This window comes from Serinus canaria, chromosome 3 (assembly GCF_022539315.1).
Source record: "Serinus canaria isolate serCan28SL12 chromosome 3, serCan2020, whole genome shotgun sequence".
In the NCBI taxonomy this organism is placed as follows: Eukaryota; Metazoa; Chordata; class Aves; order Passeriformes; family Fringillidae; genus Serinus; species Serinus canaria.
Window position 1 is genome coordinate 20,889,141 of NC_066316.1, and position 14,223 is coordinate 20,903,363.

At 36.5% G+C, this 14,223-nt stretch overlaps 1 protein-coding gene across 1 annotated transcript in view; it reads left to right on the forward strand.

Annotated features, from left to right (window-relative positions):
- USH2A (usherin) overlaps positions 1-14,223 on the forward strand; it is a 371,525-nt gene that overhangs the window by 203,096 nt on the left and 154,206 nt on the right. The window contains exon 37 of the mRNA XM_050972284.1: positions 12,552-12,731. Within this exon, the coding sequence (XP_050828241.1) occupies positions 12,552-12,731 (180 nt within the window). The remainder of the gene's footprint in view (positions 1-12,551; positions 12,732-14,223) is intronic.

A 14,223-nucleotide genomic window follows, 5' to 3' on the forward strand; every position in this document is an offset into this window, starting at 1 on the left:
CTCCCTGGCCTTTTTTTTTTCTCTTAAATTAAGAAACAGTATGCCTCTGAGGGATGGTTTTAAGAGATACAGACTTTTTGAGGAGTGGAAATCCTTCTGCATAATATAGCCCCTGGACAGGGCAAAGGATCCTACTATGAGAGCACGATTTTTTCTAATGCACGTTGTATTTCTACATTTTTGCACTGCCATCCCTAATGTATATTGTGAAACTGTTTGATGTGTTGTTATCTTATCAGTGCCCTGCTATAGCATATGGTATGTTGAGATAGCAGGTCAATGACATGGAAAGTGTTTAAATAACGTGTAACTTAACACTTTCTCTGTCATGAACCTGTTCTTCCAACACTGTAGAGGCACCAGCTGATCTCATGCTGAATATTCTATGGCTCTTCCTAGGCTTAGCACCTTTCCTTGTCCTGTTCCAAATATTTCAAATTTCACATACTTAGGTCTCTGTCTGACTGTCTTAATATTTGGTTACACTGCTTTTCCACCAAATGGCTCTGCCATTCATCATGTTTGTTTAAGATACCATATAACTTTTAAAAATATGCACATCTCATAGCAATTCAAGGGAGCAGCCTGAATGCTTATGTTATTTCCATGTTAAAAAAAAGTTGTATTTAATTCTAGACCTTTTTTTTTCCTAATGGGGCCAGGTCATCTTAAGTAGTTTGCAAAAGATTTAAAGTTGCTGTGGTGTTTTTTGGAATGGAGAACTCTTACATAAAAAACAACAATACTTCAGCAAAGGACACATTGCAATGAATAAAAGCAAGAGAGAATGTTATAGCTGTAATGTGTCTAAATACTGACATTTGACTTAATTTTGACTTTTGATTCCAACATAAATGTTTTGTACTGTGTAGCCTGTTTTTTTCATTGCTGTTTAATTCTGTTGCTGCTGGTACTTTTTTTATTTTAAGGTAGTGGCTTTGCAAGGTGTAGGTAAATAGTGTGTACCTGTTAATGGTATCAATAACCAAATTGAAAGTCCAGCAAATACTATCACAAACTGATGGAAAAGGTCACTGCAAGTGTGAAGTGTAGTTCAGCAGGAGATAGTTAGGATTGTCTGACAGTGGAGGAGGATATACTTATAATGGATTTTTCCACAGTTTGACCATGATTTAAGAATGTATTGAAGGGAAATACCTGTATCAATTAGCCTTCATTTTTAATTCAACTCTTCATTTTTCTGAAAACCTTTCTCTGTGAAAGTACTTGTTAAAAAAATGGAAGGAACTTTATTTGGGCTGTTTTGCCATTCTGTTCTGTATAGGTATGGTCTGGTTTTCCAGAAAAGTATTTGTTTCCAGCAAACAGCACGTGGAGATCAAACAGGCTTCAGGAATTGATGGCTCTGAGCCAGTTCTGCAGTGCTCAGGCATTATTGCTTGGGCTCACAACCATGCAATGAAATGTTGCTTTGCCTCAAGTCATTTAAGGCCCAGTACCTGCTTGGGAGGAGCCTTAAAGAGGAATTTGGTTTGCAATTTGTTGTTCCAAGCCATAAAATACTAATGCTACCAGAGCACAAACAGCTTTTCCCTTTTCAGGAGTGGTTAGAGTTCTTGTTATCTGATGCACTCCCAGTTCTCAGAGGACTTGAGGGGAAAGAAAGGTGACAGAGTCGGGCTTATTTCCCTCAAGTAGTTTCCTCATTCACCCCTATTTATTCTCAGGTTAGTTCAGACAGAATACAGGGTCATTTTTAATTGCCTCTGAGTTTCTGAAATTAGGTTCTAGGACAGGAAGAATCAGGTATTACCTCTTTTCCAGAGGAGAGATTTGGAGGAATTTCTTATCTTCCCACCTCTGTCAGATGACTGTGTTAGGACAAAATTAATCCAAATCTGTGGCCCCCAAGATGTTGTGATGCATTTGAATGTGAGTTTTGACCTAAAGAGAATCCTTAATTAACTGTATGTCCTTAGGGAGTTTCATGACACGAAGTTGCAGGGTTATACTTAGAACTCTGTTGCTTAAGACTGTAGAAATCAATGTGTATTATTTTCAGTTTGGGGTTTTTTGTTTCTGTTTTAAATACTTATTTAAAAGTATTTTTAAATACTTATCATAACTTCTTTTGGTGACACGTCATCTAAGGTCCATAATTTTCAGCAAGATAGTTAATCAAGTATTTTTGTTAAGAAAAAAAAAAATCTGCTTATTCTGCTTATTTGGAGATGGTGTACCAGGGAGATTCATTGCAGCCCATTCATTCTCTTGGCAAAGTGGAGAAATCTACCAGCAGAATACAGCATAAACAAATTGACTTCTGCGTGTATACATTAGGATGTTGCCCATCTAACCTTTTTAGTTTAATATTTACTATACATATGAATAAATAGCGTAAAACTCAGACCATCTATTCATTTAACTTCTATGAGATAGTTCCTCTTATAATCTTGAACTTGGTGCAATGTACCCAATACTTTCAGTACCCTCTCAAAAGAGAAGTCAAAAAGGGAGTGTTAAGAATCAACCTAGTGCAATAAGCAATGAATGCTAGGGGGAGAGACCACCTGCAGATGGCAACAGAAGTGGGGAAAGGAATGCTGAAGCCCCTTGAAGTTCCCAGGCCTAGCCTGTCTTGTGCTGAAGGCTTGAGAATGAGGAATAGAAGTCATTTCAAAATGCATACCAACTTCTGCACCAGAAAGATAACCTCCACCCTCTCACTGTGAGTGTGGGAGCCCTTAGCTGCTTTTCCAAGCCAGCTATTAAGGAGATTTTTCCTATTTCGTCCCCTTCCTCTCTCATTTTGTCTTAAGTCTAGCTACAAGCCTACAACACTTACCACTCCTAAAGACATATGAGGGGGAAACAAAGAGGATGCATAACCCATTTTCAAATAGCCATATTTAATCTGTTCACCAGAGCAGGAGTTGGGGGTATTTTGCGTGGGATTGTAGGGCATTTAAATTTTGATTTGCCTGGCTAGAAAACTCATGGTTTTGCATGCACTTCAGGATGATTATTGAGCAGGGTTTAGTCAAGCTTCAGTAGGTTTTGAGCAGCTTCACAATGCACCATCTAATAGCGTAATTCCTGTCGGTATCAGGTGTGCTGTTCTTTTCTTTTCCTTAATACAGGTGTCTCTGAGGAAAGCAAAGTTAAAGTCACTCTCTAATTCCTACATCTGACCGTTTCTTTGGTGGAGACTCTAGCATCAGACCAGATGGTGTATTAATTGATCCTCTGCATCACTGTATTCCCATAGTTATGGGTTTTGTCACATGTACATTGTCTGTCTTGTACTTTGTAATTTATTTGGTTTCATGTGATGAAGCTGACACATGGGGCTGAACCCCATTTTTGTGAGGAATGTCTTATCAGCTCTTAACAGGCTGAAATCCCTAGTCACTGCCAGTCACTGCAGGACTGGCTCCAAGACTGTTTCTACTCCCTTGGAATAGTCTAGGGAATAATAGCAATCTTCTAGAGATGGCTCTGGTAAACAGTATTGAGTAAAAGGGAATTTGCCAATCAGTTTTCCTACAAAAGCAGTCTTTTAGTTAATTAATGACTTCCAGTGTTTTTAACCCACATGAAGACTACATTGATAGTGCTTAGGTATCTATGGTAACTGCTAAATGCAAAAAAACCAGTGTATTATCATACAGTATCATATTAAACACAATATGATTAATGTCAGTGACATAACCCAAACAAGATATATACAATCTGGCTAGAGCTTACACAGATTAAGAAAATGAGTTTGAATGTTTCTGTGTGTTGGCTTTTAACAAATAAACTTCTCTTTAGAGACCAATATAAACCCCATCTTTTTTCTCAGGTGAAGAAAATGTGATGAAAACTGGGAGCTAAGAAGATTTTGTTGAAGTTTTCTTTGCACTTTTTAAGGGGGGAGTCAAATTATATTTTGACTATGTAAGTTTCTAGTGTGATAGCAGAAGGATCACTGTGATCAGTTGTCCTTTTAAAGGGATAATTGTGTGCACTTGATGTGGCTGTTTGTGTTACTCTTCATGTTTTTGCCATAAATAGTCTAGAGGGAGGTAATTTATAAGTACAGCAAACAGTCACCTGGGTGATTCTGTGGTTCTTTCAATCTACAAGTGCATCACTTACGATGCCTCAGGAAATGTGATTGGAAAAACCAAGAGAATGTCACATGTCAGACAAAAGTCCTAGATCAAGTTTAGAGCTTCATTCCTCCCAAAGTATTACAACTAACTGTAATGGCATTTGACAGTATTGACTTTTTTTATATGACTTCTTTTGGCTAACTCAGCATTCTGAAAAAATAAATAGTGTTCTCCCTCTGTGATTGAAAGGGTTAAATAGTACCAATTCATTACCACTCACAAAAGGATTTATTTTCTTCTCATAAATCAGTTTTATTCCACATTTTTATTATTCCCTTGGGTCAGCTGCTCCAATTGAAATCAATACAAGTGCAAGTGACACAATCAATCTAGATATTTGATTATGGATTTGAGACTCCAAGTTCTGCTCTGTGTGTTTAGCTAGTCTCCTTCTGATAGTGTCCCTGGAGAATGGAAAATTCTTATTGGCATCCATGAATTATGGGCATAGATTCAGAAACCAGATACTGTGATAATCTCCATTTATGTACTGCTGCAGCTAGAGAAAGAATGTTCTAACAATGGAGGAGGAAACTTGAAGGTTTAAAGGCTAACTGGTATGGATTTTTTTTTTTTTACTATATAAAGCCCCTCATGAAATAAACTTGATAAAGTCTCATAATTTGTCTATAAAACCCCTCAAACAAAATGGATGAAATCAGAAACTATATGCTCTGTCATCAGCTTAAGATTGCAAGTGCAGCAAATGCTTTTGATCTTTGATGTCTCGTGCCAAATGTGATATTTTGCTACTTGGATTACTCACCTGTGCTGGGACACTTCCTCCTGTTCGTACCACTACAACAGTGCTTAGACACTGGAAACCTTTTTGAAATCCAGAGAAACTGGTTGTACTCATAGAATGTTTTCCAGAGTTTGGTTTAAGTCATCAGCTGCGTTCTTACTGTGTGTCTCTAGAGCACTCCGTACTGCGTGCGGTGTGGGAGCTCCAGGACTGATGCCTCTTGATGCTATTGCAGAAAAATGGAGTTATAGTAGAGATGAACATAATTCCAGCAGAGATTTAACACTATACTGAAACACACTGTTTTAAGTGGAAGGTTAAAATGAGACTAACTCACTGCAAAACTCATTAGATGTTTCTGTGTTTATGAGAGAGTAATGAGAAAAACTAAAACAGTATTTCAAGTCAAAAAGGTTTCTTCTTGGCAGCTTCATCAACAATTACAAAGATTTTTTTGTTCAAAGCCTCATGGCACTGAGCTGGATACTCCAAAGGGTGGATGAGACCACACACTGAAGATTCCTTCCTGCCTGCCACCATGACAAAGCCTAATCTTGGCTGCAGTCATTAGCCATCCATGGGGTCTGTGCTAACTTTCTTGTATGAGCTCTCACATCAAGCTGTGGGGTTTATTCATATTTCAGTCCATAGAATTAATGAGCACATAAATGCACATTACTTAGTGTTTGTAACACTAATAATCACTTATTTCTACTGACAGGAACATGCTTTCATCATAATGATTACCCCTGCTTTGCCTTAGGGTTCTTGAAGTGCTCTGAAAATTTTCATAGAATCATATAACAGCTGAGGTCAGTGAGCACCTCTAGGGAACAACCCGTTCCAACTCTCTTCTTCAAGCAGGGTTAGTTGGAGCACATTGCCCAGGAGAGTGTCCAGCTGGCTTTTGAGTATCACCGAAGTTGGAGACTCTGAGCAACTTCTTCCAGTGTTTGACCAATGTCAAAGTAAAACAAGGGGTTTTTTAATAGGTTTAAACAGAATTTTTTGTATTTTCTGTATGTACTCATTGTGTTTTGTTCTGCTGCTGTGCATTGCTAAGAAATGTTTGGCTGCTTTATGCCTTCACAACAGATATTTTTAACATTTTATGCATTTTTAAGATCCTTCCTCCTCTTCTTGAGGCTAAACAACCTCAGTTCTCTCAAACACTCTTTGTGTGACATATTCTTCAAGGCTTTAATCATTTTTACATGGACTCCACTCCAGTAAGTCCAGATCTCTGTTATGCCAGGGATCCTAGAACATGATGAATTCTCCAGATGTTTCTCACCAGGCTGAATAGAGAGGAGGAATCCCCTTCCAGTGTCAGTCAGACAGAGTACACATTCTATATGTCTCAAGACAATCTAAGATAGCTCTACCAAATCTGAGTCTGTAAGAAGCCTCTTAAAGTGATGATTTGAGTGCCAGTCAGAAACTAATAGTCATAAACTGGGTCTTCTAGGTTTCATATTTCTGCTGTACATGCCAACACAGATTTTGATCTTGTTCTTCAAATATTTTCCATTTTTCTGTTTTAAAACTAAAGGGCTTTTTTTAATTCCCAGGGAAAAAGATAAAATTTTTTCAATGCAGATAATGTGAAACTCTTCTTATTTACAGGAAAATTAATATTTTGGATTCATAATTTTTCCAGTTTCCCACAGCGCTTTTAAATTACCCATTTTGACTCATTCAGTAACTCTCCCAACCCATGAGAGTGAAGTTTTCTTGTGTTAAGAGAGTCTTTAAGTTTTGAACTCAGTTTGATGGACTGTGACCATGATATGTCCATAGGAACAATACATCTGTCAGCTCAGGAGAAGGGGAACAAGACAGTAGTGGTTCAAGACATTGAGGCAAAAAATCAGCAGTGTGCCCATCTGAAAAAAAAAAAGAAAGACAAAAATCAAACAAAAAAAGTCCTCCAAAGCAGAATGCTAAAACATAAAAACCAGCCTTGTCTCAAAACATAAAAACTCCCCAATAGTTTGTTGAAAAGGTGGGTAGGGCATCAAAGCCACACTGCTTCACAAGTCAATATAACAATTGAGATGACAATTTGAGAATAGTTCATTATTACAGTTCTTAAGAAAAGAGAGTTGCCAATAATGCCAGCGAAAGTATTTTAGCTGGTTTTCTACTGGGATAATCAAACTAATGGGAAGTGATATTTTTTTTTATTCTAAATACTCCATTAGAAACAATGAGATAGGAAGAGAGGTAGAAAAAAAAATCTTAGGAGGAAAGTAGCTTTTGTGAGACCGAAGAATAGGCAAAACTAACAGGCAAAAGAATGAGCTGAGGCACAAAGAAGTGTACATATTCACAGAATTTCCCACCAAAGATGTGATGTCAAAGAGACACAAATTAGCTGTGTCTCAAATAGGGACAGAAACTGGTGACAATGAGGATGAGCTCAGCAAAAAAGGCCAGAAAAGAAGTTCTTGTTTCATTTTTATTTTGCTATTCTAATCTTACTAACTTTTTCTGTGGCCCAAGGTACAAGGCTTAACCTCTGTATGCTCACAGGTATATAAAGCAGGTGTAAAACCAACTGTAAGTGTTTGTGATAGTTAACTAAGTAAAATTTGTATAGATCCTCACATCAACTGTTCCTTGAGCTGGATTTTTGCTACATTTAGTCTTTGACTATTCGTCTACAGTGGTAATAGTTCTGCTTCTGTCTGTTTGAATATTGTAGGGCAACATGTTCTGTAATTTAAAAGAGGTTATCAGGACATAATGGAGCTATATGTAAAGTATGGATTGGTAGTATTCACAAATGCAGTGATATGAATAGAATTACTTGGTATTTGCCCACACTTGTGAAATATGTGTCTTTCTCTGTTTAATACATAAAAAGGAAACATCTAAATTTATTACCTTTTCCCTTAAAAACATAAATTTTGGTCCTGATGGAAAGAGTACCTTTAAACATGCCCAGATTTGCTGGAAAAAAAGTTCTTGAATGTAAGATGAATGTGTTTAGTTTGTATTATTTCTTTGCCATGAGGATGGTTTCATGTTGTACCATTTCCTGCGCTCCTCACAACCTTTGTCACATGAATAAGATATCAGGATGCTAATGACTAAAATACAGTATTCTGTGTCTGCTGATGCTATGCTGTACTGCTGTGACCTTTGCAATATTATGTATTCTGATTGGCTGTGCATTTCACCTCTTCCCCACAAGTTAATAAGGCTGTAAAAAGGAGAGAACTTAAAATCGCCAGCCAGTCAAATTACAGAATATTGAAAAGGTCAGAGCAGCACAGCACACAGAAGAAAATTATGGAATATATGAGGCATTAAAATTCTTGTGACAATGATTATAACAAGAATGGAAAAGGATACCCATTTATGTTATTTCAATCTAGTGAACCCCATAGGATGACAGACCCAGGACAGTAGTAATTTATGCACCACTGCTTCACAGGAGCTTAATTCACCTATTTACAGGGGTGCTCAGTAACAGGAATGCACATCTGCTTGGGAGTCCCCTGCAGAGTGTCCACTCAAAACCATACTAAGCCTTCAAGTACAGATACTCAACAGCTAGAGTGCTCTCTGAAGCTTGGCACTTTTAAACAGTGATTTTGAATGCAATATATGTATTTGTGTGTCTTTGTTTCAGCTATACATTACTTTTAAGTATATTTATGGATATTCTTTGAGCCTCATTTCTTCATATGAATCTTTTCCTGAAAAGCTGACATACTTTGATCTGGTAAAAACTAGGAGTAAGCTGGGAACAGCAGAAGTATTTCTCAATTAGCTTTAGGCAAGGAAGTCCCACAGATAATTTTGAGGAGTTATGAAGAACTGAGCAGGAAGGCTAGTAAAAGAACAAAACCATAACTATGCAAAAATATGGAGAGATTAAGGAGCTTGGGGAAGCCCTTCATGTATGCAAAGGATTTAGGTTTTCTTATAAGGCTGTAGAGAACAGAGTCTCTTTACCCTCTCCTGTTGGGATTTATCTTTTTGTGCAGGTGTTTGCATGCCTTAAGCATTCATGAGCATGGTGAGCCATCATGGATGTGTAGGAGTTTGTTTTCTGCCCATTTAGGTTGTTCATGTTAACAGAATTGTGGGGGAATCTTGCTTGTTGGGGTGCTGCTGTCTGTTCATGGCATGAATTGGAAGGCAGAAATGAGGAGGTGTTCTGGTATGAACCCCTTGTCTGAAGTAGGACAATGTCTCTTAGGATTTCACACTGTCTGAGGTGACTGCTGTTTGCATCTGCTCTGGACTTGTGGGCAGCATGGAGAGAAAAACACCCAAGAAAAGTGGACAAAGGGAGGCCTCATCCACTTATACTCACAAATTGGGTCCACACTGAGGCAGTCTGGGCAGGAATGGCCTGGAATGATATGACAGGGTTATCGCTGTATCGCTTTCTGTCAGGCTGAACCTGTGTGTCTGCATTTTCCAGTCCACTGAAAGCACAGTTTAGGCAGTGAGAAGTGGCAAAGCTCCATATTGCAAGTCAGCCCCAGCAAGACCTGCATTTTAAAAATGTTCTTCTAATATTTTATTTGCCAGCAGCAGTAACTTCCTTGTCTGTGGACTGGGATAAAGCACCTTTTGTCTGTGTAAAATTTGGGCTAGGAAATTTGCAAGTACTCTTTAGCTTTTTATTAGAAGCAATGAAAAATTTTGAGCTGCTATGTTTTCTATCTCATTGTAAATTTGCAAGTTCATTTTTGAGCTGAATAAAATGGTTATGTAATTACATACTTCTCCTAATTATTGGGTAATTATATACTTCTTATAATTGCCGAGTAATCACTCTGCTATAACTAGAATTTAATGTTACAACTAATTGTATAATTACTGTATATTAAAGTTGTTATCCAGGCAACTTGGAATAGAGTGTTATCCTTTCAATTTGTTTTCTGTTACTCGAAACTGTATTTTTAAAATATAGTATAGTTAGCCATTGGAAGAAAGATTAAAAATGGAATAAAAGTATCAGCAGAGGAGCTACATCGTTTTCTACCAGGCTCAGGTGGATGAAATTAAAGTATTAACAAGTTAAATCTGTACTGTTGATAGGAAAATTTTCATTTTCACATGAATTTGGCATATATAAATTGCTGTTAGATGTGGTATTCACACGCCCTCTGAACAGAGAGAAACTGTGAGACAAGCAGAGAAGAAGGAAAACACAATTCTTATCTCGCTTGCTGTTCCTGTGTTATGCTAAAGTAGAATGCAATATGGAGATTGTTTACCCAAACTGAGGATGTTTCTTTCCCTTGGCCTATCAGGGCCAAGAAGTGTGTGTGTGTGGGACTGTCACAGGACAGTCACAAGAGAATCAGAGATGAGTGCAGTTCTGTTCAGCTGGGAGCAAGAGTGAGTGCCTGACAGATTCAGTTTAGATGAAGTGTACACAGTGTAGTATAATAAAGTAATTCATTTGCCTTCTGATGATGGAGTCAGATGCATCATTCACTCTCCCCTTTGTTGAAGTCGCTGTTGATTCACAATAGTTAGACAATTTCTTTTATGCTTGAGGTTTGACTCTAGCCTGTGTGCTGATCTGTTAACACTGTGTTTTTAAACTTTCCCAGACATTGGAGATGAAACGTTTAAAAATGTGTCTTTTTTTTTTTCCATAGCCAGCTGAGTCCTTAAGTGTTTAATGTCACTAGGATCTTAAGAATGTGTATGTCAAATATTGTTGCACAATCTTCACAAATAATAAACCACAAACATTGCAAAAACTGTGATAGATAAAAGAGAAATGTATTTTGTTGGACTGCATGTTATCCCAAATCACACACAGGGACAGTTTCCCAAAGGTGCAGAAGAAGTGTTTGATACACTATTTAAAAGCTGAGGTCAAGTAATGCAAATGCATTTTTTTAGTGCTGGTTGGGTAGCCCGAGTATATAAGAGTAATATCAGACAAAGTAACTTTGCTTCTGCAGCATTCTATGAGTGGAATGGGTAAAATGTGGTTCTTGCATGTAAAGAAGCTTTGCCTCCATTGCTGTACCAAAAAGAGGTCTCTCAGATAAACTTCAGTGAAATCCAAAATGACTCCATCAAGCTTCATGAAATTGTTCTACCTTCACGCTACCATAGTCTGTTTGAATGGTCTGGTGCTATGGTAGGGTCCAATCCAGGTAGAACTTGAGCAATGAGGAACTAGGCTGCAAGGCAGATTTATAAAAAAGAGTTTTGCAGATCTGTCCCCCTCCCCAAAACCTCAAAAAATAAGCTTTTTGTATGTTACAGAATGTCGTAGTTTGAAAAGAAATGAAATTTTTGTGATAGTGTAAATAATATCACAAAAATAACTTAAAATAACTGAAAATACCAGTGCTGTTCATAAACACCAAAATAAAGGAAGGGCTTGGATTTGTATCATAAGTGAAGCAAATTGTTCATAGGAATCTCCAAATTAGAGGAAAATCCAGATCACTCATCTGTGTTAAAATGTAGTGTCAGCATGACTGAAAGGTACTGCAAATACACCTTAATGCACATCATAGAATATTTGAAAAATTGTTTTGGATTTAATAGCATTTTGGTTTTAATAGTTCATTTGAAACATGCATCAAAATGAGTAAGTCTGATGAGTGTCCCTTAAAAAAATAAATTTTAAAATTGATTTTTCTAGGTTTTTTGTAATTCTGTGTTATTTAGATTTTGTAAAAGACTCAGATGTAAATATTGAATCTTCTAACTGTGACAATGTCTTAATTGATTTACAATATTTTTACAGTTATAGTCTGTTTACTCTTGCTCTCATCCCTGTGATCTTAGGCTTGTGTTATTCTGCTTTTGTTTGTAATACAGAATTTTTATTGACTTCAGTGTGAGAGCACTCCATGGAGTTATGGATAGTAATAATAATATTAATTGTTTCTGTGGCACTTCATATACTCAAAATATAAGATGATATTTAAATGAGTCTGCTTGGCTCAGAGATTTGTGTCTGAGGTCTTCATTAAGTCAAAAAAATGTTACTTGGCATATATAATTTTTATTTTCTAGTCTAACTAGGTATTTTGGAAAGGTTTTGTGGTTTTGTTTGGTTTTTTTTTTTTTTAATTTTTGTAGCTTAGAATATTGTCTTATCTTAAGTTTGAGATCTTAAAAGGGTTGCAAAGGACATGTAGGTTGCTGTGGTGTCCTCTGATGATTTCAAGTGATAAACAGAGTACTTCAAATCCTTGCTTTGTCTTTGAGAGAACTGCAGGCCATGCTGGGAAACCTCTGTTACTGCAGATGACTGTTTGTTATGTATGCAATGGAATTAGCTTATCAACTCCTGAGTTAAGCATTTTTCTAGCAAATTCAAAATGTTTTGCCAGTCTTTCATGGGTATAAGAATTATCATTAATGTTTGGAATCTGCAATTATCCCAGAACTGTTCTGGAACTTCTGTTTGCTGTATATAGCAATCAGCTTTGCAACTCACTGGTTTGTGTATTGGTTTATTTCCCAAGATTTAGAAATGCCACAAACTGTTGGCAAAAGGAGAAGAAATTGTGAATAATAATTTTTTTCTTCCCAACAGTCCAAAAATTTGTGTTTGTTACTGGTATAAATGGCAACTCTTCTTTTGAGTAGAAAGAAGACTTGCTTCATAAAAACAGTGAATTGTAGCAGATGCAAGGTCTAACATTTGTTCTTTGCCTCCCTCTCTCATTTTTCCATAACAGATAATGCTAATTATTCTATTGTAAACGATACTCGGATGTTGTGCAGCAGCAAGGAATTCAATGTATGGGTCCCCATTAAAGGACTGATTCCATTTTCTAACTACACAGTACAAGTGAATGCCTCCAACAGCCAGGGCAGCTTGATAAGTGATGCTATAACCATAGCCATGCCTCCAGGAGGTAAGTATGCAAAAGTGCTTTTTCTGTGCATGTAACAATTATACAAACACTCTGTTCAACAAAATGTTATTTATCATTGCAGCTGTGGACTGAAGTTCAGAAGAATGTGCTTGTATTAGTAGTTCTTACCAAATTCTTTTTGGCTTCTAGTTTGTTACTTTGTTCCATTTAAGAACTAGAAAATGAAAGTACATAGTTGTGTAGTTAGCATATTATGAAGGTGAGAAGTGCATTATGTAATTCATTTTTTTTTCTGTGAATGATGGTGTACTCTGGCATGGACAGCTAATCTAGCCCAAGAATATAGAGAGACTCACCTGCATTTTGTATTCTGTTTTAGAGTAAGAGTTGTAAGTGCTGACAAGGAGCACTTACTGGATAAACTTAGAGAATTTGTTTAATAATAGTAGTATAATTCATTGGCAATATATTGAGCCAGAATCCACAAAATAATGTAGCTGTAAGAAAGTCAATTACAATGTGCTGATTTACAGTGAATCAGGCTGTAAGCTAGTCTGAATATTATCTTCATAACAATTTGAAATAAGAGAGTTGAGCAAATATGCCCTAAACATTTTACAGTGATTTGGTTTTGTGGCTTTGTTGTTTGGTTTTTTTTCAAGAAAGCTTACATTTATATCTGGTGTAGATAGGCTGCTTTTGTATTTTCTTTTAATGGACACTCTAGCTAATTAGTTTTTGTTAAATAAATGTAAATGGATACAATTAATTTAAGGCAATTTTCAGTTTTTAAGTGAGAGTCCAACAGCACTTGTTTTTGAGAGGTGTGTGGTGTAGCTGTTGAGCAAGAACAATGTAGAGGAACGTACATACAATTTGAAAGCAAAAGAAAAGAAAAAAAGAAAAGAAAAATTATAAAGCTTAGCATTCAAAAACCCAGCCATGAAACAACTTGCTTGCAAACAGATGGGTTGGGTTTAGGGACTTCTGAAAAGTGAGTAAATACAACACAGAGTTTTTATCACAGATTACTGAGGAACAAGACAATTCCCAGCACATTTTATACTTTTCCTATCTGATTGTCAAGCTGCACCAACTATTAAACAATATACATTCTTATATAATAATAAAACTGCATCTGAGTTTTACTGCTCATTTAAGACTGAGCAATAAGACACTGATATTTCCAGTTTCAGTGTCACATTTCAATTTTGCTTAGCAAAATTTGGTAGTGAAAATTTCACCAAATTACAAGGTAAAGGATCTTTAAAGATAAGCAAGGATGTGCACAAGTTTATAACAGCCATTAAGATACACTTTCTTTCATCATTAGATTGTTGTTGATTACAATTAGAAAACTTATAGCTTTGAAATTATCTTTTTTATGACCTTGTGGTAGTTTAAAAGCAATACCTCATTGGTTAAATAGGTTTTAGTTCATGCTTCCTTTTAGTTAATGATCTGAAAACATATTATCCTGATTTACACATAAAATCATGCTGAAAAGCATGTGGCATTCACTAGGATATGT